The 26,088-nt window shown below is 38.6% G+C and overlaps 1 protein-coding gene across 6 annotated transcripts in view; it reads right to left on the bottom strand.

Annotated features, from left to right (window-relative positions):
• The window catches only part of si:ch211-186j3.6 (neural-cadherin), a 382,700-nt gene that overhangs the window by 82,466 nt on the left and 274,146 nt on the right, over positions 1-26,088 (bottom strand). For all 6 annotated transcript variants that reach the window (XR_007184217.1, XM_048185218.1, XM_048185219.1 and 3 more), the window contains 5 exons: positions 21,009-21,152; positions 17,340-17,623; positions 15,009-16,632; positions 10,451-10,544; positions 9,189-9,373 (listed from right to left, as the gene is read on the bottom strand). Coding sequence is in view for 5 of the 6 variants with exons in the window: in XM_048185218.1 (XP_048041175.1) it covers positions 9,189-9,373; positions 10,451-10,544; positions 15,009-16,632; positions 17,340-17,623; positions 21,009-21,152 (2,331 nt within the window). In the remaining variant the exon portion in view is untranslated. The remainder of the gene's footprint in view (positions 1-9,188; positions 9,374-10,450; positions 10,545-15,008; positions 16,633-17,339; positions 17,624-21,008; positions 21,153-26,088) is intronic.

The following is a 26,088-nucleotide window of genomic DNA, read 5'->3' as shown; positions in this document are numbered from 1 at the left end:
AACTGGTCCGTCACAGACACTGAACTGCTCGTCCGTCATTTTGGCGGTCAAAAGATCTTATCATGTGCTATATGCAGCGCTCACGGACACTCGGCTTCATTCTGCCCTAAAGCATTCGCTACCAAAGATCAGGCCGCTGTCCATAGTGCTGAAAACGTAAGAGCTCCTCTTGACCGTAGAGGTCGCCCTATTGTGGAATTTAACGGCATTAACCTATGTAATAATTTCAATGAATCTGTTTGTACTTTTTCTCAATGTAAATTTGCTCATGTTTGTAGCTTTTGCAAGGATTCACACCCGAAATCAGTCTGCCCTCGCCGGTACAGGCCAGCAACCCGAGGGAAGGCCCAAATTCGGAAAAAATTCTGAACAGACACCCATCAACACCTATTAATATTCCAGTTCTCTCTAGCTATCTCTCTTTTCACCCCGACCCAACTTTTGTTGATTATTTAATCACTGGTTTGTCCCAAGGGTTTCGGGTGGGCATCCTTTCCCAACTTACATCTTCCTTTGTGACTAAAAACCTTCAATCTGCTCTATCAGAGCCCGACGTAGTTTCAGCTCTGTTAGAGAAGGAAGTAAATAAAGGTTATGTTATTGGCCCTTTTGCTTCTCCTCCTTTTTCTCCTTTCCGGATCAATTCTATCGGCGTTGCTACCCGTAAATATTCTGGTAAAAAACGTCTCATCTTTGACATGTCTTCTCCTCATTCCATTCATACTGCAAGCGTTAACGAACTAATTCCCTTAGCTCCATTTTCTCTGCATTATGCTTCTGTTGATAATGCCATTCATTTAATCAAGATAGCTGGTCAAGGCGCTTGGTTAGCTAAAGCTGACATTACCGATGCCTTCAAGACCATGCCCATTCACCCCTCCGACTGGCCATTGTTCGGCGTTAGATGGGAATCAAAGTTTTACTTTGCAGTGAGGCTCACGTTCGGGTGTAGAAGTAGTCCCCACATTTTTAATTCCCTTTCAGAAGCACTGTGTTGGATCCTGCTAAACGCCTGTAAGCTTCCTTTCGTTTTACATTTGCTTGACGATTTTTTGCTTATTGATTTTCCTTCTTCCCAATCTTCAATTCTTGACACGCTTAAACAAGTTTTTAGTGATGTCGGCGTTCCCCTTTCGGAAGAGAAAACCCTGGGCCCCTCAACTACGCTAGAATTTCTCGGCATCTTACTCGATACGGTTAACATGCAAGCCTCTCTTCCAAACGAGAAGCTTCTACGGATCAGGGAGTTTCTTGAATCTTTTTCTTCGTTACGATCCGTATCTAAGCGCGACATGCTTTCTCTGCTCGGTCACCTAAATTTCGCGATGAGTATTATTCCTCAAGGCAGGACATTTATTTCTCGTTTGTTAACTCTTGCTCACTCCGTGCCAAAATTAAGCGATCCAATTCGGTTAGAAGAAGGGTGTTTGTCCGATCTCAGTTTTTGGTCGCGCTTACTAAATCATTGGAACGGTATCTCCTTTTTCTATAATGAAGTTCCTGAATCGTCCGAAGATTTGCAATTGTTCACTGACGCTGCCCCTTCTATTGGTTTTGGGGGTTTCTTTCAAGGGCAATGGTTTGCCGAGAAATGGCCAAACGCATTTCCTAAGCCTGAATCAGGTTCCGTCTCTTCCGCGCTCCATGAAATCTATCCTTTGGCGGTAGCTAGTGTTCTCTGGGGCTCCGAGTGGTCTCGCAAACGTATTATGATGTTTTGTGATAACGAAGCTATGGTAGCTATTATCAACAAAGGTAGATCTTCCAGTCTGACCATTATGCCATTTCTGAGACGTTTAATCTGGCAATCCGTCGTTCATAATTTCATCATTATGGCTGTGCACATTCCTGGTCACTGTAATATCATTGCTGACTCTCTGTCTCGTTTTCGTTTTCAGGCTTTCAGACGGCTCTGCCCTTCAGCCAATCAGGATCCAACTCCCTGTCCTCCGCTAGCAAAGATAATATTAAACTAGACCAATTGCTCAAATCGGCTAGTCACTATATCTCCAAAGGCGTGGCTTCTTCCACACTCAAGGCTTATACTTCAGCATGGTCTTCTTTTCTTATGTTTTGTTTTTCCTTTCAGATTCCGCTATTTCCCATTTTAATATCGACCGTCTGTGCTTTTCTAGTTCACAATTTTGAAAATCGCAATCAAAAAATTTCTTCCATTCGTAGGTTGCTCGCAGGCATTCAATTTTATGCAAGGTATTTTAATCCTAATTATCTTAGTCTTTTCACTGTACCATCTATTCGTTTGTTACTCAAAGGCATGGCTAACTCGTCCAGCAAACGTCCAGATCGCCGCCTTCCAATTACTTTATCTATTTTACAAAGATTAATTCTTTCCATCCGCAATGGTCTCTTTTCCCCTTATATTAACACTCTGCTAGAAGCTGTGTTTCTATCAGCTTTCTACGGTTTTATGCGCCCAGGGGAATTTACTTCAGATTCTAAACATTTCAATCCGACCTGCTGTCTTTCTTTTTCTGATTTATGTTTTTCACCCAAATTCTTTACTCTTTTTCTGAAGCATTCTAAGAATGATTCTCAAGGATCTGGTGTCACTCTAACTTTTTTCAAACTTAATAACAGCTTCTGCCCTTTCTACTCTATGATTAAATATCTCAAAGTCCGGCCTAAAACTCCTGATCACTTTCCCCTTTTTCTTTTACCCGATGGAGCACCCCTCACTAAAGCTCGGTTTAGGACTCATTTAGCTTCTGCCATAGGAAGCTGCAACCTTTCCCCCTTGCTATATACTGGTCATTCCTTTAGGATCGGGGCTGCCACCACAGCAGCCAAACGAGGTGTTTCATCTTCAGCCATCAAGCTTCTGGGCAGATGGTCCTCCTCTGCATTTGAATCTTATATCAGACCAGATTCTAAAACCATCCTCGAAGCTCAGCAAGCTATCTCAAGTCAAGATTAAGGTATTTTCATGCAAATACTGGTGGTGGTGTATGTTTACGTTTTTCATTTTACTATTTTCAGCTTCTATAGCTTTGAATTTTCTGGTACTCGGGGCGGCTTTGTCTCCGTTAGGCCATTGAGGCCTCGTATACATGTGGTCAGTGTGGCCTTGTCTCTGTGTGGCCTATCGTGGTCGTGTGGCCGATCGCGGCCTTGTCTCTGTGTGACCTATCGCGGTCGTGTGGCCAATCGCGGCCTTGTCTCTGTGACCTATCGTGGTCGTGTGGCCGATCGCGGCATTGTCTCTGTGTGACCTATCGTGGTCGTGTGGCCGATCGCGGCCTTGTCTCTGTGTGACCTATCGTGGTCGTGTGGCCGATCGCGGCCTTGTCTCTATGTTGCTTGTTTTCTTGTCCTTTCTCCTTCTCTTATGTTTTAATTTGTTTTTCTCTGTTTCAGGAACTGCAAGATTCTCCTCTGGTGGGTATACATTCCCTCTCACAGTTTTTGGGGGGAGAGTGGGCTCCGTCCTGGCGGTCACGTCTCACCACCATTTTTGGGGGTTGGCTACGCCCCTGCCTTCAGCTTCAGGCAGGAAATGCAAAGTCTCCAACCCTCAGGACGTGAGCTACGGACGGGGTCTACGCCAAAGATCATTAACCTTATATATTCTGCTTGCTGTTTGGTAATAAATATCAGTGTTCCGTTATCTTGCCTCCCGAGTCTTTCTGGTAGAAATGAAGCTCTAGCGCAAGTTCTGCCGGGAAGACTCAAATGTTACGTCACTTATTAATTCAGATCTAACCAATCATTATCTAACACTTGGAGTATAAAAGATTGGTACTTACACTTGTCTGAGTTCGCAGATGCTGACGCAAACTTTCACCTCCATCCTCCCCACCACCACCAGAATGGTCCCTGTCCATACTCCCCGGGGGTTGGCTACGCCCCTGCCTTCAGCTTCAGGCAGGAAATGCAAAGTCTCCAACCCTCAGGACGTGAGCTACGGACGGGGTCTACGCCAAAGATCATTAACCTTATATATTCTGCTTGCTGTTTGGTAATAAATATCAGTGTTCCGTTATCTTGCCTCCCGAGTCTTTCTGGTAGAACTGGTGATGGAACTGTAACCTTTGATGTAACTCTTTCACGGAAGTAGGAGTTGGCCAGTCTTTGACAGCGGATACCTTCCTCTGACAAACCTGTGACACATACCTTCCTGTGACAAACATCAACATCTAAACCTCTGTTAATTCTCAATAATAACTTTAATATGATTGTAATAAGTGAAGATAACTGAGATCTTGAGAGATCTGTTAGTGTTTCATGTTCTGTTGGGATTTAGAGGGTTTCTATTGTTTTGTGGGTTACCATTGTGCTGAAGAGTAGAGCCTGTGCTTCAGTCCAGGATGAGCCAGAAAACATCAATGTTATGCTGCATGTTGTTTTTTTCTGTAAGAGTGTTTTGCACTTATTTTACAGGCTTTGGTTGGCAGCCATTTTAAAAGTCATTAGACTATTTATTTATTTATTTTTTAAGATTATGTTTTGCAGTGAAGGTGTTTTATTGTAATAATTCAGGGAATACCTGTAAAATAACAGTGTTTTTCTGTAGGAAAATTGTAATGAAAATTTCTGTTAAAGTTTTTTAAGGTTCTTGTTTGGCAGCCCTATCTGACAGTCACTGACCTTTTTTTTTACGATTTTTTTTTTTTTACAGTGTAGAGTAAATGTTGTATTGTCTTATATATGTTGTATTTTGCCAGTTGTGGAATCCAACCATTCATCCATCTGAGGTAACAAAGTTAGCCTACTTTATTGAGTATTTCCATTTTATGCAACTTTACACATTTATTAATAGTAAATTAATAATTAATACATTTAAGATCATCATGTTTGCAGCGAACAATATATTTCAGACCTAATGGAGTAATAGTAATAATAGTATCACTCCACTAGGTCTGAATTGAAATATATTGTACGTTTTAATGGCTCCGGCGTTTCAATGGAACTTTCTATTGAGTGTCGTTTCTTGTTAGTGTATATTCTTTGGCCTAAGTAACATAGGCCTACGTAGACTGGACTCCACAGTAATGCGACAACATGTGAGTAACTGTGTTCATTCTAATGCCTGATCTGATATTAATGATTCATGTACAGTCAGATGTTCTTTGTCTGTGTGTCAGTAAATCAAACCCGTTACTAAACATCAACTTGCGTTGTTTCTCTTAGTAGTATGAAAATAATCTGTTATTTAACGATGATTAACTTATATAAAGAAAGCGATCAAAGAAAGCTCCCTTTGCAATCGTTGGAGCAGCGCGCGCTGAAGCTGTCAATAAAACAGAGCGAGTTTATCGTGACTGACGTGCGAAACTCCAATTTTATTCAACAAATCTCTTAGTTATATCGCGTTTGCACTGTTGGTGAAGATAGAAGTATTTGTTAGTGTGCAGAAATTGAGCTGCAATGACAAGATCACCGATTTCTTGTGCTCAACAACATGTCTGTGATCAGCTACAGTGTTCATTTCTGCAACCTTTCATGCCACGATCTAAATATAACACCATAGATCTAAATGTACTGCAACACTTTTCACGATTAGTTAACCTTAAACCTGTAATAGTAAAAATGTGCTAAAAGAGAGAGTAGTACTTGGTTATTTCATATGCAAAGATGTCAGCCAATCACAGCAATGGGCGTTTACACTGAAGTCTCACAGCAGACACGGCCCTTAAAACAGAGCGTTCAAATCAGAGGGCTAAAATCAGGGTAGCAAAAATGCCTTTAATTTATACATTTTGGATGTAAAAAGCATACTAACATTATAAGTGCACCCCAGGAAACATTATAAAACAATAAAACACAGCAGTTGATCAGAGGTTTAGATCAGAGGTTTAGCTGTGGCTTTGGGATAAAATGTGGTGGTCAATATGTCTTTGTGAATTGGTGAGCTAATCCCACTGAAAGAATGCCAATATTTTCCCAATTTCTCTTTTTATCGATACCACAAAGTCCCGTAGAGGTGGAAATCTCAGGGTTAGAGGATCAAAACATGAGACATTTTACATTTCTTAAAGATAAGTCCAAACTGGCTAAGCAGTCAGAAGCCTCAAAAGTTCAAACTCAAAAAGCTTTTCATGTTGCGTGTCCTGCAGAATGTGGGAGTTTATGTGTGTGTGTGTGTGTGTGTGTGTGTGTGTGTGTGCCCTGTTTGTGTACAGGCAAAGCAGAGGTTATGGGAATAAGCTTGTGTGAGTTTGTGTGCACGTGCTTGGTTATCTCCATGAGCTAGCACGAGTGTCTAAAGAATTTCTCCACATACTTTCCCTCATATTCCACTTTACAATCGGTACACTTCCCAAGATTCACAGACCAAGCTATAATCTCAAAGAAGCAGCATTAAACAGGCCTTACGACTCTCCAATGCCTTCAACATTTGCTCCTGAAATGGGATTTCAAATGTCAAGGAGGCAGTAAATAGTACGAATGTCGAACTTTCAGTTAGCCCAGGATTCAGTGAATGTTGAGACAATGCTCCAGGGAAATAAACATCTTCATAATAATTTTTACTTTAATACTGCCCTTACAAGCCTAGCTTATTTTTCTGAACACATTAAACATCATAAGGGCGCTATTTATGCATAATCACAATTATTTTACTAAAAAAATGTCCAGATAAATAAAAAATTGCAGTAATACAACTGAAAGTCCAATGAGGCACTGGATCACCAACGTGATGTAGCACGGTTATTTTGCCTTTTATCATTACTGTAAAAGCTGCCAAAAGGGTATGACAGCATTCATATTCATATTTACTATAAAACTATGTTATATACAGTTGATCTGGCAATTATTAGTTTTTTTAAAGACTACCCTTTTATTTCAATTTTCTTGGGAAAACTATACCCTGGAGGGTTAATAGCAAATTGTAACTTTTTTAGTTTAAAGACTAAACAGAAATGTGGGACAAATATCTAATTGCACAGTCTACAGCAGATTTAGTGATAAAACTATGAAAATGCAATAAAAACAAACTCAGATTGTTTTTTAATACCACACATAATCTTGGTTCAATTAGGGATTGTCAGAGATTATAGATAAGGGAGGCATTTGCATACATGCTGTGGTTACAAGACATTTGTGAAGGTATTTGTGAAGTTACAATGAGCAGTAAACGGCTTGCTGTTGTTCCATGCCAGCAATAAATTCAGTTGAACTGCTGAAATCAAAGAAAAATCTCTTTATAGGCTTATGACTTTGCTATTGGCTTATATTTTATATTCTGTCTCTCTGTCTCCCATAAGGCCTTTTCCCCACTTTAATAGTCTTAAAACTACAAAATCCTCAGCTATAGTCCATTTCATTTCAGCTCAGTCTTGTTTTCATTAAAACGCTGGCTGTCGTAATGTCGCCGAAGTCAATATGCCCAAGAGTTTTACTGCCACAACATGGCACACAATCAACACAGATCTAGATTCCAGACACAGACCATCAAACTATTTTAATGTCTTTGATTGAAATAAGCATTGGACACACAGACTTGGCTTATGTCTCGACAGTGCTGTATAAAGAGTGGCATTCATTATGAGTCAAATTAGTTTAAGAGCCTTTAAAATGAGTTAAATTGGAAGTAGTACTTTATAGCTGCATTACTATATACATCTCCATTTGCATGTCTAAAATGCAAAAGAATAGTGGTACAATAGAGTAGTTAGGTTTCAGGTGTTAGTTCAGACTGCATCAGAGGTGCAGTTGTCATGAAACTGGGCTTACATCTTGTTTTTTGTTGACTGTGCATGAGTACCAAAGCGTAACAAAGCTTCTGTGCCTTTACAGTATCAAGGCAGCTATAGATAGTTCAACAGATGCAGAAAAGACAAGACCAATCACAATGCAATATGCAAATATGCAATAAGACAAATAACAATTCAGTATGCAAGTATTATGACACCATATGTAATGCTATGAATAAATAAATCCTATGTATTCTATAGAGATTTGCAAACTTTAATCTTACTAAATAAAAAAGAAAAGAAAAGGTGGTTACCGAAGGCTAAAATCGACACTACGGGCCCTAACATACACCTGACATAATGCAACGGCAGATGCAACGCAAGTGTTTTGTTAGTTTCAGCCCGACGCAGTTATCATTTTCATGTCCAGAGCCCACGTTGTTTAAATAGCAAATGCATTCGTGCCCCTCTATTCACCCATTGGCGTGCTGGTCTGAAAACGAGGTGCGTTCAGGCTCATTGTTGGCGTGTTGCTTTTTTGAGGCAACTGAAAACGACTGCGCCATTGACCAACTGAAACCTGGTCTAAAGTCAATGGCGCAGTATTTTTTGTTATTTAATGGGCGCGTTAGTAATATGCGCCTGTAGGCGGGTGCACAATGCACATACACTCTGCTTGTTACACACAAAGGGACACGCAGCAGCAGACAAACATACCAAATATTAAAAATAAAAGGATAACAATGTAAAAGATTATAATAGTGTATATAAAGACAAAAATGCCTACTTGTCATAATGGATAGTCATTGCATGTATCAGAATTACCTATTTGCAGTAATGACAAATTAAATTGGCTAATTATTTGACCAATCGTGGCAATACACATATGTATTTAAACTGACTTGTCTGGTTGAGGGTGTTTTTATTCCGCCATGTAAATAGCAATCCGCCATAGTGCAAGCTGGCTTTTAAAGAGAATGGGAGATGAGACTCTGATTGGTTTATTGCACGTTATGCCCAGAACACACCCGTTACTCATTAAAGCTGCGCACACACTTAACGATTGTAAGGCCGATTTTGAATGTAAATTGATACTTATGACTGATCGCGCTCAAACGCGTCCAGTCAGAGCCAGTTGCGTTCAGTCTGCGATTACAGTCGGTGTTCAAATTCCATGTGTGAGTATATAAATGGGATCCAGTCGAAGGGAACAATTGGTATGTGTGTTCAGTTCAGTCTTAGAATGTTTCAGCTAATCGTTAGGTGTCTCCCCGGCTTAAGAGACTAGGTACGACCCTTTTGGACAATGTGCCTGGTGCGCTGACCATCGTTAAACTAGCAAAAGTGGATTCGGACACGCCCTAAGTGCACCTGCGCCATGTGCTTCAGACCATGTGCTTAGATCATTAAAATGGGGCCCTACACGTATTTCAAGAAGTGTAAAAGTTAGCACTGATTAATGATCAGCTGAAATCTCTTTTCAAAGTCAAGAAGCACTATGACAATGATGTCACTATATCTGAATATCACCTGTACCTGCTAATCTCAGAGAGGCTGAGTTGTAGATGGCATCGTCCCGTAGCTCTCTCACATTCACCTTCACGCTAGAGACGGCATCTGGCCACACCCCATCTGACACTCGCACCTGAAAGTCATAACTCCCAGGAGGAGCGTTCTCCTTTATGATCAGAAACCCTGTCCGCTTGTTCAGGATAAAATAACTGCAGGAAGGAAAAAAATAACAGGATTCAAATATTGATTGTCTGATCGGATTGACCTTTATCTTTTATTTTATCTGCAATATATATTTGTTACTGCTCTTTTTTATACAAAATATATAACTCTAATATATTTTCATAGAAGAACCAAACAGTCAATATAAAAACAATAAAAAAAGCCAATGTATAAAATGAACAGACCAACAAACACAACTCATTGTCATTTGAATTGTGGCTAGAGTGAATGCATTTCAATAAATGGGTAGAGTAAAAGCTGAGAGATAATTCTGGGATATGGAATGGAAAAACCAGAGAATGAAAAAAAGAGTGTGAATCCTTGGTTTATGAGGGTTTCCTCTTCTAGCATACTGCAACAAATTGTGAACGGCAGATGAATTGCACTGAAATTGCACTGACCTCAAAATAAACCAATCTGAACTCAACAACTTTGTATAATTGAACAGCGCAATTTATAAATCCACTTTGGACCCCAAATTCACATAAACAAATACTTACACTTTAACTTGCTAAATGTACACATGCAAAGAAAATCCAAAGGGAGCATGGAAGCACAAACATTTCAGTTACAAGACAAGACTAACACATTAAGCTTCAATTAAATAATTCATTTTTGTTCACATCTTTCCTAATGGAGTTTTGATCTGTATTTTTTCTCTCTTTCTCAAAGACACGTGTGTTCTCACATTATGTTGCATATACTGAAGATTCTGAGAGAGAACGAGTTCAGGCTCCTGCGTGCTCATAACATCTCAAGGCTGGCCCTGTCAGGATCAACTTATCATTGTATACGCCTCTCCAGTATAGTGCACAACATCAATAGAGAGGAGCATGAGAGGAAGAGAGATGCTGGGATGTGAGAAAGAAGGGTTAGATATGGTGCTCAGAGATCCCTTGACCCCTTTAAATAACACAAAGAGTGCAGGAAAAAACAGTGAGAGGAAGGTGCTGGGAGATGTGTATAAACATGTTAACAAGGTGGAAGGGATGATGTAATAATGTGGACAGAAAAGAAAAGGAGAAAGTGGAGCAGAGAAGAAAAGTGGGAGAAAAAGGTCTCACCTAGGAACATGTCCCTCGAAGGCATATGTCTTGTTATCCCAGTCATCTGGATCTGGTGAGTAAACTTTCCCCAGCACGCTGGTTGGCATTCTCCCTGTCATTAAAAAAAGCAGTGTATCAAAACATTGCATGGGCAAATACACGCACACGCGCGCACACACAGGGCTGTTGAGCGCTTGATTCTGATTGCATTGACAAGTGTTCTAAGGTTCAATTATTTTCCAAAAGCCGCATTCCATGTCATTTTGACAATTTATTTCAGTTATTTCAAAAAGGTCCTTACAACCTAGAAATAACAAATGAACCAAAACTCAAAAAGACACTGACCAAGCATATAAGTATGACAAATGACAGGATAAAAATCTTTCTGCATGCGCACAGATACTGTACAGACACACACCTGCACACAGATGGAAACATGCACACATACAGAGAGCTGCCCCATAATAGACTTTTTCCCAAAAAAAAGTTTGCAACTGAAAAGCTATGTGACATTTCTCAATCGCTGCTTTTTGAAGCAGTAAAACTTTAGCAGACAATTAGAAAAGACGTAGCTGCCACCCACTGTTAAGAGAGGCACAGATTCACATGCTTAATCTTTTTCTCTCTCTCTCTTTTGTTTTCCTTTTTTTTTCTCATAGCATATCATTGGCTCAAGCCTCTATTACTAGCTCTAAAATAACGTTTTGGAATTATCAACGGAGGCTTGGGATGTGATGTGTAAGAAATTAGTTCTACACACAGTGTTGAACTACTGTCCTGAAATACAAAAAATAAAAAATGTCCTAAGGTGTGGTCACCATGCTTTTAGCAGAATAATTAGTATATGTAAAGACTGAGAATATTCCATTCAGTTATTGAAAAATAATGCACATTTCACAATCACATCATGGCTGCATTACCACCTTGGGCAGGGGCGCCGTTGGCACGGGGGACAGGGGGGTCAGGACCCCCGCAGTTTTGAAAAGATAGAAGTCGACCCCTGCACTTTTGATAAGGGCTGCTTCAATTAGTCACACTATATCATCTTTTAGCTTAGGATATTTTCTTTCAAGTGAGACCATTTTCACATTTCTGTAAGTGATCCGTTCGTAAATAATCAGCTGTTTTGTCGCGGATGTGAACAGGAAATGCGCTCTCGAACGGAGAAACACGCGATCTCCAAACCATCGATCAAAGCATCCTGACGTTTTAGGACAGGTCGATGGTATATAAATCATGCCCGAACGTTAGCGTCTGTCAATAAAGCCAAACCGTCCATTCAGAAACCGAGAAATTTGACACTTTAAGGTAAGGAGGCTGATCTATCAGGTTGACGCGCGAGCTGGCTTGACTGAAGTTTTCGTGAGGATTTATAGTTTATGGACTGTTTTGATTTCGGTAATTACATCTTGAAAGGCAAAAGCATTGATGGCATCTATAAAAGAGATATCTGAAATAGAAACGAAAGTGATATTGCCTCATCCAGTGGAGGACGCACGAGAGGAGATCTGTGCGTTTAACTGGTATGTGTATACTGTAATACTTAATTTACAATGCTTATCAGTGGCGTGCACTTTGATCGTGAAAGTGCCTTTTGCGGTCGCATCGCGGTGCTCCCATGTTCCCGATGTGAACATGAGCTCCAGTCCATTACAATTTAGAGCGCCCGTTGTCATAACAATATATATATATATATATATATATATATATATATATATATATATATATATATATATATACACAAATTTTGTTTAATTTATTATTTGTTTTTTGTAATTGTTTGTGTAATTAATTTCCACACCTTTATTTTTTCAGTGCAGGTTAAAAGATGATTCTTTTGAAAACAACTTTGACTCCACAGATGTACTGTGGCTAAATAACAACACTTGTTTAAAGCTTGTGTATTTTTTTCCTTCACAAAATATGGGTTAAAATTGCATACAGCAGCTTACACTATGAAATGTATCACAGCAACAAGTTTGACAGGAAAAAATGTACATTTTGAATAGCCAAGCGTGCAAAGTCACACAACATCATGGTGACTGCCTAGTGACACCAGTACTGACTGGACTGGATCAAATTTAGCAATTTTCTGAAAAGGTATTCGACCTGTATTTTTCACAATTCTCACCATGTTTAGTGATAGAAAAATGTAAACATGTTTGTTTGTTTATTATTTGTTAATGGAAGCCAGACAACAGCCCCCTATTTCAGTCAAAAGAGCCTGAAGGAGTAAGAGATGAGCATACTGAAGGTTTAACCTTCTCGCCCAGTTGGTAGTCAAACAGTTTACTGTAAAGTGCTTGTTTTCAGGAAATTGACTTTGAGGTTAAACATTTTGGTGCTCTCTTTTCTTGTGTGTGCACAAGATAATTGAGGTGCACACACTTAGTCATCATCAAAGACTCCTGAAAGAAATGTATCAGTTTCTACAGGTAAGCAGCACAACTGTGTTCAACATTGACAATAATAATATTGTTTTTTTGAGCCCAAATCAGCATAATAGAATGATTTATGAAGGATCATGTGACACTGAAGACTGGAGTAATGACTGCTGAAATATTCAGATTTGCATCACAGGAATAAATCAAATTTTAATATATATTAAAATGGAAAACATGTATTGTAAATAATATTTAAATATATATATATATATTTACACACATACACACACACACATACATATATATATATATATATCCAGCCTTGGTGAGCTTAAGAGACTTAAAAACATTTTTAAAATATTACATACCCCAAACCTTTGTATTAAATGAGTAAATAAACAAGGAATTTAACCATTTTTATAGAACCATTTCCTCTGATAATATCCTCTCTCTCCTCCTGTAGGGCATTTCATATGGGAAACCTGCTGGTGGATTCCACATAATTTTGAAGATACAACCTGTTCTTTAAATATTTATTATATTCATGATAATTATCAGTGAAATAATATAACTACATTAAGAAATGCCCTGGTTTATAAAAACAATCAAAAGCAATACAACCAATCAGGTCAATGAACAAACTACTGATATAACCGATGTCAAGAATTATAAACAATTTAAATTTGAACTGTATCAGCTATTTTTTTTAACAATCGCTAGGACAAATTTCTTAATATTATGGTCACTTTTTCAAAGCTCGTCACACAGTTCTCCTTAAAAAATTTCAAATTGCAGTTAATTTCACATTCAAAAAGCACTAAAGCTACCAAAACACTTCATACATGTTTCAAATGAACTCACTCTTCCATAACACTAGCAAAGACCGTCACCCAACAAGCACATTTTTTTCACTTATAAGACAACAACCTAAAAAGACACTAACAGGTAGTATTAGGCAATATTTTCTTTTGTAAATTTTCTTTACAAAACAAGAATGATGGCTCTCTACTGTTCAGAATTCACTGCAGTATTACATGGTCCATGTCCCCTTTAGTATAGATGGTAGTGAAACTGAAAGAGTAACATCTATGAAGATGTTCAGCTACTTTTAATTGTTTTGATAGCATTTCATTTTTTAAGGTTCGGAATATATTTCAATATGGTATTACTGCAGAAATGTAGAAAACTGCTGTCCTATTCAGTTTTGTATTATGTTATTTATTTGAATGGTAACACTTTATGTTAGGGTATTTTAACTAGTTGTTTATTAGCATGCATATTAATAGAATATTGGCTATTTATTAGTTAGTTGTAAAGCACATATTAATGCCTTATTCTGCATGACGCTATTCTCCATTCTTAATCCTACCCAATACCTAAACTTAACAACTACCTTACTAACTATTAATAAGAAGTAAATTAGGAGTTTATCTGAATTTGAATTTAAGTTTAACAGTTGTAAAATTGCAAATTGTCCCATAGGTACAGAGTTTTAGTGCTGATTGTGTCTATGTGAGAAAAGAATTAATTTGAAATTATTCATCATTTAATGCATTTTGTGCCAAAGCAGTGATGAATGATACATAGTTTAGCCCACATAGACTCCTGTTGTGCTCACTGTGTGAAGAGCAAAAAAAAACAAAAAAAAAAAAACCCTGTAAAAAATATAATTTAAACATTAACGACTCTTTTATCTGCTATTACATATTTCTGTCATGACAAACCTTAAAGTGTTTAGCATGGTAATGGATATGACAATGTTGGTATGTTTGGTCTTGGCCAAATAGATGTGCTGCTGCTGTTGATTATTTCTGCTGCAGCTTCTGCTGCTGCTAAAGAGCAAGTATAGGACTTACTACTGCAAATACATACACCACATGCTGCTGTGAGCAAGTAAGACATGCTGCTGCTGTCCAATATAGCATACATGAATTACCCATAGCAGATCTATACAGGTGGAGCTGGGGAAGGTGGAGGATTTCTGAAAGCGCACTGCAACTGCTAAAGCAAACACTGACCGAGTATTTAAAGGTAGAGCAGCGAGCTCATTTGCTACTGATACAGCAGGAACCAATCAGCTGTGCCCTATGTAGAATAATGTGATTGCAAGCAGATTGAGTTAAGGACCTATCAGTCTGAACCATCTAGAGTTTTATGACAGAACTTTGTATTTATAATGTTGGAGCCATTACCTCTGTGACTGTTGATGAACACTTTCTTCTGTCCACCTGTGTGGGCGTGGTCATTCTCATCACCAATGGTAATAGTGAGGGTGTTTGTGACGGTCTTTGGTGGATTGCCGCTGTCAGTCATGATGACGGGTAGTAGAAACTCTTTCTGTCTCTCTCTGTCGAAAGCTCTCAGAGCGGTGATAGTGGCCGTGTCATTACCATTATCCTGCAGGTGGAAATCATTGCTGTAATGATATTCCAGAGGCACAGAGAAAGAGAAGGGTGACCCATTCTCCTGTGAATCTCGGTCCACAGCTATCAGTAACGTGGAGCTCTGGTTGAGCTGCACGACCTGTGGGCCTACAACATTCTCCCACACAACTGGTGCATACGCAGCCTCAAACTCAGGGCCGTTGTCGTTGACATCCAGCAGAGCCATCTGGATAGTTGCGGTGCCAGTCAAAGGTGGCGTGCCATGGTCTGTTGCAAGTATAACCAAGTGATGCTGTGCGGCCGTTTCCCGGTCCAGCTCGCTAGCCACAGTAACCAGTCCCGTCTGGTTCACAGAAAACAGATGGTACGGATCAGACTCCGAAGCAATGCTATAAGTGATCTCGCGATTCAGCCCTGAGTCCAAATCGCTAGCAGCCACATTTGCGACAATAGTTCCTGGAGTGACATCCTCTCGTATAGCAGGAAGCTGTAGAAAGTGAGGAATGAAAACTGGCACATGGTCGTTGCAGTCTTCGACCTCTAGAGTGCAGTGCAGCAGGCTGGAGTACTGCATATCCTCCACTTTGATGGTGAGGTTGAAGTGTTGCTCGCCTGGTCTTTCGTAATCCAGACGCTTTTTTAAACGAAGGGTCCCGCGCTGCTCCTGTCGATGACTGACCATGTAAAACTTCTGTTCGGGATCTCCGGCCACCACGCTGAAGGTCAGCTGGCCATTCTCTCCAGCATCCGCATCTTCTGCAGCCAGCTCTATGACCGCTGTGTTGGGCTCACTGCTTTCAGGGATGCGAACAGAGCACGAGCGATCCAGGAAACGTGGTACGTGGTCATTAACATCTGTCACGTGTATAGTGGCAGTGGCTGTTCCTATCATACCTCCGCCATCTCGTGCTTCCACCACCAAGACATACGAGTCAGTCTGCTCCCTGTCCAGGCCAGACATTGCCACAGAAACAGTTCCAGTAGCGGGATTGATGCTGAACACATCTGCTCCGCTGTTAGCACCATTAAGGGCAGCGTTACCCACAATCCTATAGGCCAACACTGCGTTTTGTCCGACAGCCGCATCATCCAGATCTGTGGCTGTCATCTCCATGACGGAAGTGCCAAGTGGGGAGTTCTCAGCCACATCGCCATGGCAACTGTCTGGGGCACAAGCAAAAATAGGAGCATTGTCGTTTATGTCCCACACGTTGATAATGACATCGGTGAATCCTGTTAGTCCCTCGCCACCCTCATCCGTGGCCAGTACCACAAAACGCCACACTGCCCGGGCCTCACGGTCTAATGTTCTCTGGGCATAAATCTTCCCCGTCACCTCATCAATGATGAACTCACTCTCAGCACCTTGGCCATGAAGGGAATATCTCAATGCCTCCTGGTCAGCATCTTTATCTGGGTCGGAGGCTGTTACCTACAACATCAAAGAGAATATACAGTTTCATTCTGCAAACTCTAGCATAAGTTTTATATACAACTATCTATGTATCTATCGTCCATCTCTCCATCCATCCCTCCATCCATCCATCCATCTATTGTTTTGTAAACATGGCAAGTTAGGAGTGGTAATTCATGGAGAAATTCCAAACAACTCAGAATAATACAAATAATAATAATAATAAAACACTCTAAATTCTTTCTTGACTAAAAAATAAATAAATAAAAAGATATGAAATAAGACAACCTCAACAACTTTTGTATAAAAAGATTAAACATTCTGATAAAAAATGAGCCTGTGACTAGCTACAATTGAATCTTCTAATAATTAACTTTTTTGGACTTTAATAATAATGAATGAACCTCAGGAGACTTTATTAAAATGAATTCAAAAGAACAAATCAATCATAGTTTTCACTATAATCATGAAACACAAAATAACCTGGCAAGGTAACATGAATGAGTGTCTGGCCAATTTACATTAATTGTTGTTGTATTCATTTATCAATAGAAGAATGCAGTAATTCACACGTCCATGACCTGTTTTTGTTACATCTAGAGGAGCTCTAACATTTGTTTATTTTTTAAATGAATGAATATGAACCAAAAAAAAGTGGCTATTTTGAAATAACAAATATATGGTCTGAAAATGTAGTATGCTGATATGTCAAACAGAGACACTACCTGCAGCACAAAGACAGGAGAACCGTCCAGCTCCTCTGTCACACTGCCATAGTATTCGTTCACAGAGAACACAGGTGCCTCGTCGTTCTTATTCACGATGGTGACTATTACAGTAGCGTAATCTTCCCACTTCCCATCAGAGGCCAAGACGTGCAACTTATAGAGCTTGTTCTGTTCGTAATCCAGTGGCTGGGCGATGAAGATGGTTCCCACCTCAGGCTCCAAGTCAAAAACACCTCCCACATTACCTGATGTAATCTGGTAGCGCAACTTGGCATTGGCACCTGAAGAAGAAGAGCAGTTAATGAAAAAGAGAAAACTACCTCGTCTGGCCTGAATTAATTCTTAAGAGGAACATATCAAAGATCTACACTGACACTGGTGTTAAGGCTACTGAACCAAAGGCTGAAGGACAGAAACTTCTAAAACTGTAAAAATAGTTTGTAAGAAAAACATTACCTGTTTAAAATACGATTACAAGCTTTTTGCAGAAGGTGAACAGAAAAATTGCTTCAATGGCCTTTAGAGGTTATTGTCAAGAATAGCCTTGGAAACTCGCCACCATGGAAGCACACACCAATAAACCTCAAATTAAGTGAAGATATGTCTACAATGAAACATTCTCTTATTTCTCTAAACATTTTTAACAATGGTTGATGAAAACATCCACTTATTTCTGAAAACCTTGCTTTGTACTTCTTCATAGCTCTTGCCAGACATTCAGTCAAAGGTCCATTCAGCTCAAGCTGGGCTTTCTTTTTCTTTTTTTGAAACACCTAATTCTCAAACTCAAAAGAAAACATGGTGTTCAAGACTTACAGGCTCACAAAACCAGCCGCATATAGCTGAAACCTTTTCTGTCAATGCCGCCAAATTGTCCTAATTCTGCGCTTTTGTGCATGTAACTCAGACTTAATTTATTTTAATTCAAAAAAAAAAATAATAATAATTGACAGCTTAGTTTTATTAAACAGAAGAAAGGCGAAAGAGTAATAAATATGTGGTCTTCCCAAACTTTCATGTCATTCCAAACCTGTTTGACTTGCTTCTGCGAAACACACATACACAAACACATATTTGAATCCAGGCAATCTGTAATGTTTAGACTCTCTCTCTCTTGCTCAAATGTCTTTGTGCTAACTGAATTGTCAGGTCAGAGTTCACTAAACCTGAACTTTGGCATGTTTCATTCACATGTGAATGAATGGAGGAGAATGGAGCACAAAGTCAAAACCACCTTAAAAGGGAAGAAATAATAAATGTTTGGATCCCCTGTGGAGCTCTGTTAATTAAACAGTGAAAGATGCAATGCCTGTGTTGTGTTTTGAGCACGCTATTTTATTAAATTCTTTATTACTCCTTTGCTGTTATTTTGTATTTAGCACTCAAAGCTCATCTCTCTGATGTAGGTAATAAATGCAAAGAGACTTCATCTAAACAAATAACCCGGCTAAGCAAACAGTGCAAAAACACTTCTGCTTAACAATCCTTCAGATCTGCTTGCAGTGTGTTTGGATATCCCTGCTGGTACGAGGTTAATGAATAGGGAACGACACATTAAGAGCCTTATCGCCATTTCATCTCCTCCATCTCGTGTTGCCTTGGGTACCTCTACAAAATTGCATTAGGGAATATTTGGCTTATTTGCGTTTTTTGCTAATGCACAGAATCAAGCATGGCTTCCTTATGAAAGCGCAGATGTACTCCGACGGCTCGCCAGCTTCCCGTGGCTCTGCTCCAGTGGCTGCGAGGGTTAAGTCAGAGCTGCAGTGAAGGTTGAAATCTATTCATCAGGGTAAAGCTTCATGTCCAGCTACTCCAGGCTGTATTATGATGAATGACTGATACAAGAATTCCCTTCCTCTCCCCTGCATCAAATCCATACCAAGGAGTGCAACGTGGATTCAACTGGACCACAGGGAATTACGCGCTTCAGTAGTGCGTCTGTATACCAAGACAGGCTGGCTGATGAGTTATGTAGACTATCCTCTTTGTGCGTGTTTCTGGAGTGTGTGATAAAACAAAAATATTATCCTAGGCTTTTGCACTGCAACGCATGAGGCTGGTTATCTTGGGAGCAGCATTTGTTATGTTCTCAGGGTATACTGATGAGGAACCAATTGTCTCTGTCTCTCATTCATGAGTGGTACAGATGTTATTTCACAAAGCAGAAGAATATTGAGAGCAACAGCCTGGAGACAAACTCGAGCTCATGGGAACATGTTCTAACTGTGTTTCATTAATGTCACCGTGTACCAGCCAAACCCTGTAAGAGGTTTGGTATGCAATAATGTAGTCCAACTGCAGAAACACTGTAAATATTAAAAAAGAATATTTGCTTTTTCATCATTTAATCTTTTGAATTAACTTTTTTTCTGAAATTAAGTATATAATAATATAATAAAAATATAAAATTTTCCTCATAATTAATTATGTTTTTTTTTTTTTTAAGTTTTTTTTTTGAAAATTAGACATTTTTATTATACATTTCCCCCATACCAGGGCATTGGGAGCACTGGGAGAATTATTATATTATTATTATTATTTTATATTATTGCCTGCCCATAATACCAAAGTGATCATTTCAGAATTCGGCATTTGATAATAAATCGATAATAAATCACAAATCTGTTAGTCTCCACTAGCAACAATTCGGTTCACGTCTGCTCTGCACCTCAATGCGAGGGACTCGAAGATGGAGAAAGCAGTCAGGTGGAGCAGAGAAAGTCTCCAAGAACAAACAGCAAATTTACTGACCTGTTCAAGCTTCAAGTGCGGGTCAGTTTCATCTGTAAATAGGCTATTGCTACTTTTTTTGTCTTCGTTAACTTACTGAAATATTAAACTGCTGGCAAATGTTAGCAGTGGCACCCCATTACTATTGTCACTCCAAATACTGTATGAAAAAGGACATCATTATAATCTATTATTAAGGTACATTAGCAATTTAGCAGTTAAATATTCACATCAGGAAGCTAGGGCAGACAACAACACAGCAATATGAGTCATCATAATCATAAAATAACATGCTCAGTATTAGAATTTAAAAAAATATATATATTGTCATGATGTAGTTATTGTACTAATTTTGACAATAGGCAATTTAGAAAATTTGTATGAATTTGTACTACATTTGTATGAAATATAGTTTTGTTTAGTCATTCTAAGATGAAAAACAACATCCATCAACAAATTGTTCTAATGTAATATTTGATGAATTTAGATTCCATGCAAACAAATTACGATAAAAAAAAAAAAAAAAAAGTACACACAAAAGGGAGATACAGGGAAAATGAAGAAAAGGAAAAGGGAAGTGAAGGTGCAGTTCAAGAGAGAACCTTTAAATTATTTTGCAATTATTTTGCACAGCCACAGTCTAAGGATTTAGACATTTTTTATGTGATGGCCATACAAAAAATTTGTTATGGGTGCATATAATGGCCTAGGTGAGTGTGAGATTTCCTGTCCTGAAATTGTGCATGGCCCTGTCTCATACTTTGCAGAAGATGTATCCATTAGGTGTTGAAGATCACACCTGAGCTGTGATGACAGGTTCTCAAATCTACAGTAAGTTTCACTTCGAGTCAACACTCTATATTTCTCACTTCCGTCTACAAATGAGCATATTATTCTACCCATGAGCCAATGCCCCTCCTCATCTTCACCTACCTTCATCTTCATCATTAGCGCTGACTGTGAGGATGGTGGAGCCCACGTCAGCATCCTCATCCACGTCGACTTCATATACAGACTGCGCAAACACAGGCTTGTTATCGTTCACGTCGCTGATGAAAATACGCACATACGCCGTATCTGACGAGAAAAAAATGAAACACATACAAGATTAGCAATCTGTGTTTGGACACTCTTATCTTTCCTTGTCATCTTTCTTACATTCAAGTGTTTGCACATTTTTCTCTCTCTCCTCCCTCCCATGTTTCTAAATATCTGCCATTTCTAATTCCATCATGTTCCGGTGTCGTTTGTCTCATTCATTTTCTGTTCATCTTCATCTCTCCATCTTCCTTTAATGTGTTCTATGTTTTGTCTGAAGTCATGAGGTGATGTGAAGAACCCTGGGGTTTCTGTGTTTACTGAATTCAGGCAAATGAAATTTGTGATGCTTGCCCCATTTAAATGAGCTCTATGTGATATAATGAGAAGACACATCAATTACAATCTGCTGCTGAAGATAAGAGCAGTTATAGGGATAGTTTACCCAAAAATGAAAATGCGGAGGGCAGAAGGCTCTTTGCATTAAGCGTAGTTTATTGTAGTAGTACAATATAAAAAGAATGGAATAATAACATATTGAGTGTATATACTAAAAATCATATATGGTTAAATGGCTGCCTTATTGGGATATTGCTTGTCCCTATCCCCAAAGGCCACCCCTACACCTAACTTTTAAAGGGTTAGTACACCCAAAAGTAAAAAAGTGAAAATTACTTTGGCAGTTTGATACATGCTCCGAACCACTGATTCGAAACAAAAGATTCGTAAAGCTTCGGCGCTTCATGAAGCAGTGTTTTGAAATCACCCATCACTAGATATTGTAGAATAAAGTCATGGATAGTTTTTTGGCACACAAAAAGTATTCTAGTCGCTTAATAACATTAAGGTTAAACCACTGTAGTCACATGAACTGTTTTAAATATGTCTTTAGTAGCTTTCTGGGCATTTGAAAGTATTAATTATCTTGCTGGCAATGGAGGCCTCACTGAGCCATCGGATTTTATCAAAAATATCTTATGTTCTGAAGATGAACGAAGGTCTTATGGGTGTGAAACAACATGAGGGTGAGTAATTAAAGACAGAATTTTCCTTTTTGGGTAAACTAACCCTTTAAGCCCAAAGTATACTTTGGCCGAACGCGTTCCGCGATTGTCCACGCACTGTCCGCGTTACGTAATTTGTGAGCAGCCCAATTTTTGTGTCTGTGCGGGTGGGGCACGTACAACAGCGCATGTGCGAGTGACTTGAGTGCTTGAAAACAAAGTCCTCTAGATAGTGCGCACATGCCGTATGCGTCTCTCTGCACTCACAGCCAAAGGAGTATGCTTTGAAAGGCTTGCGCAATAGACTCTGCACGAGATGGAGCGGAACATGGACAATGAAGTATACCAGGGCCTTTAACCATACTGAACCTGCTGATCAGTACACATGTCCTTGAAAGTCTAGGAAGGGAGACACATTTCTGAGCGTATCAATATTGTATCAATATCAGCTGCATCTGTTGTGAATATGCCAGTTGGCCCAATGCGAGGACGTTTTTCAATTACGGGCACTTTATTTTCACTTTTCGATTATTTTCTTCAATTTTTATTTAAAATAAACACCACTCCAAGCTCATATGAAATGGGAAAAGGGAGAATTGGATCTGCAAAATACGGATTTGAACTTGGGTTTCTGGTAACAGTTCAGTCATAGTGTATGGACAAACAAACAAAAAAACAACCATGTCAAAATATCGTCTTTTATGTTCCACAGAAGGAAGAAAGTCATACTAGTTTAGAAAATTTTCATTTTTGGGTGAACTACCCCTTTCATACAACTGTAATGAAACACGCAGAAGAACTTAAACAAACAAACAAACAAACATGAAGCCAGTGACCTTTTCAAAACCTTCAGTTCAGTCAGGGCTGTGAGGCACTTTATCGTAGATAAAGTGTCTGATTCGAGTCTTGATCCCGCTCTCTTTCTGACATGTTATGTTGTATAAAAAGAGCACAGCATACGCTTAGCTGCCACTCTGTGACAGATTGGCATGTTGTTCAGAGCTCCACCATACAGACATGGTCATGTTTTCCCCTCACAAATGTAGAGGCACAACTTTCTGCTCAAACAACACTTGTGTTTTTGTGTGTGTGTGTGTGTGTGTGTGTATGTGTCTGTTTTTCCTTGTCACATGGATATTCTGACAGAATCTTAGTACAATTAGTATTCATGTGTTTCTGTGTACATATGACTCTGCTCCATCAACACAATGTCTCCTACGTGCTCAACCATATTTGACACTGCCACAGTGATAATTTGATAATCTACATTTGTGTATCTCACTACAGTTTTAAGTGTGTTGGAGCTCATGCCTTTTCCCCTATTTGGAGTGCAAGACAAACTGTGAGCAGACAGACAGCAAAGGAGGATAGAGAGTACTGGAGCAGAGTCCTTTCTCTCTAAGACGGTCTCTGCAGCTTCCTGATGTCTCCCCCTCCCCTTTGGCACCTTCATCAACATTTAAACCAGCAAGAATGTCACACACATGATTTGTCTAGCTGACTTCAAGTGTTACAGAGTTATTTAGGCAAAGCAAAGAAGGAAAAGGAGACGCTGTTAATAATACATACAATGAATGAAAAATACATTTCTGTGAGACTCTGGCTAGCCCTGTGGTCTAAGAAATCCAATCAAACTGTTAAGCTGTCTATATTAAAGGAGGATTATGCAATGCAATATTTTATGCTGCTAATGGAAATATTCCCCTGAACTTGAGATCCCCTTTAGCTCTGTATTGTGAAGTCCCACAAACCCACTGGCTACATTCAGTCAGAGTTTGAGATTGACAGATGTAATGAATTTCAAATTCTTTTTTTATTGATAGCAGCAGTGACCATTGTGGCTGTGTCACAAGTAAACATCAAATATGTTCTACTCAGTTGTAAAATGTGGATATCATAACAAAGAATGTGTGAGTTTAGGAGTCTATAAAAGACTAACATCATGAATGCAAAATTGATATTGCAGCCTGGTCTTAATATTAATATGTAGGTATTAATACGTAACATTTACAGGTATAAAACATACATTTTTGTATGTTTGGATATATGCTGAAATGTACATTATGAATGTATTGACAACATTTATGCTTAAACCTTATTACGTATGTACAACTAAAGAAATGTTAAATATTTACGAATCTTTTAAATCATAGATGTTTGCATAAATGGCATTTTCCAATTTACAGATACATTTTAGATCCCTTAACCCTATCCCCAAACTCAAACATAACCATTTACTAGACAATATAAAAACAATACATAAAACTTAAAGGGATAGTTCACCCAAAAATGAAAATTCTATCATCATTTACTCACCCTCAAGTTGTTCCAAACCTGTATAAATTTCTTGGTTCTGTTGAACACAAAGGAAGATATTTTGAAGAAAGTTTGTAACCAGGCCACTTTGGGGCACCATTGACTTCCATAGTAGGAGAAAAACTACTATGGAAGTCAATGGTGCCCCAAAACTGTTCAGTTTAACACATTCTTCAAAATATCTTCCTTTGTGTTCAACAGAACAAAGAAAATTATACAGATTTTGAACACCTTGAGGGTGAGTAAATGATGATAGAATTTTCATTTTTGGGTGAACTGTCCCTTTAATGGACAAAAATGTCCAATGGCAATTTTAGTAACAATATAGCATTAAAAAAGAAATTTTGAGCCATGAATCCCACTACCACTAAACCTACCCATAACCATTTATGACAAGTGCAGGATTTGAAGTTTACAGTCACTACTGATGAAGATCGGTGAATAAAGGGTGTTCCTCACAATTGTATGGATTCTAAAGGTTTGGCATGAATAAAATTAATTACTTTTGTGAATTTATGTTGGATTTTTTTGTGAATTTTATGGTTCTATAGTCAATCACGGCATAAGACTACACTGAAAAAATGCCTTTTGTGTCCCATGCATCCTTTGAAATGAGTTGGCAGCGGAAGTCACACAGTACAGAGCGAAATGTTATCATTTCATAGTAGTACATTAGTAAATTTTGTTTAATAAATGCTACTGAAAACATAATGTCATCCATATGATTTGAATTCAATAGAACCAAAATATTAATGCCACAAATTTATTATTAAGGATTCAAACACATTTGTATGTCTGTAAAGTTGTTCATATGTAAATAATTTACATTTTAGTGCTGTCAATACATCAATATTGTACATTTCAGTGTCTATGGAAATGAACACATGAACATGAACACACGAACACCCATTAGATCATGTTGCACATTGCTTTTATACAACATTTCAATAAAGTTAATAGTTAACTTACTTTTCAGACAATTTCCAGCAAGAAATTAAATGTTCCGTTGACATATCTACCACAAATTTAAACAATTTACACAAAGAATGCTTCAGTGCATTGCCGTCCTCATAAAGGGTGTGAACAGGTTAAACTGAATACAAGGGGCTTATTATAAGTACGTTCATAGTTTGTCAAATTCTTAAATTTAATCAATAAATTTAGTCATTTAAAAAGTCATTTAATATTAACGTGTATTGAACTGTGGTATAATGTCAATATCACATTTGCAATCCTGCTGACATTTGGGACAAACAACACTTAAATTGATATTACTTAACTATACCATATTTTATAAATATAAAAACAAGAACTCCTACAGGGGCATTTTTTGCCCCATATACCAAATTTTAGAGGCATTTTAAATAATTATGGTGGCCGTTTTGCTGCTTTCTGACCCTGATTTCAGTTACTTTGTGTATTTATGCACCGTCAACCACCACTGGACATCTACGAGCAACACACATGAAAAGTGTTTTTGAAAGAATCAGTTCAATGAATGATTCAATGACTGGTAGTCAAATTGTCTGTCTGGAACAGAAACACAGACAAGTGACCCAGACGGTGAAAAGGAGATTCAAGGAGCAGAACTAACCATTGTATAATGTATAATAATGTATAATATTAATAAGTAAAAACATTTTTATATTAGATAT

The sequence above is a fragment of the Megalobrama amblycephala genome, linkage group LG3 (genome assembly GCF_018812025.1).
Source record: "Megalobrama amblycephala isolate DHTTF-2021 linkage group LG3, ASM1881202v1, whole genome shotgun sequence".
NCBI classification, from domain to species: Eukaryota; Metazoa; Chordata; class Actinopteri; order Cypriniformes; family Xenocyprididae; genus Megalobrama; species Megalobrama amblycephala.
The sequence above is the reverse complement of the archived record's forward strand: the minus strand, read 5'-3'. Positions and strand labels throughout refer to the sequence as shown.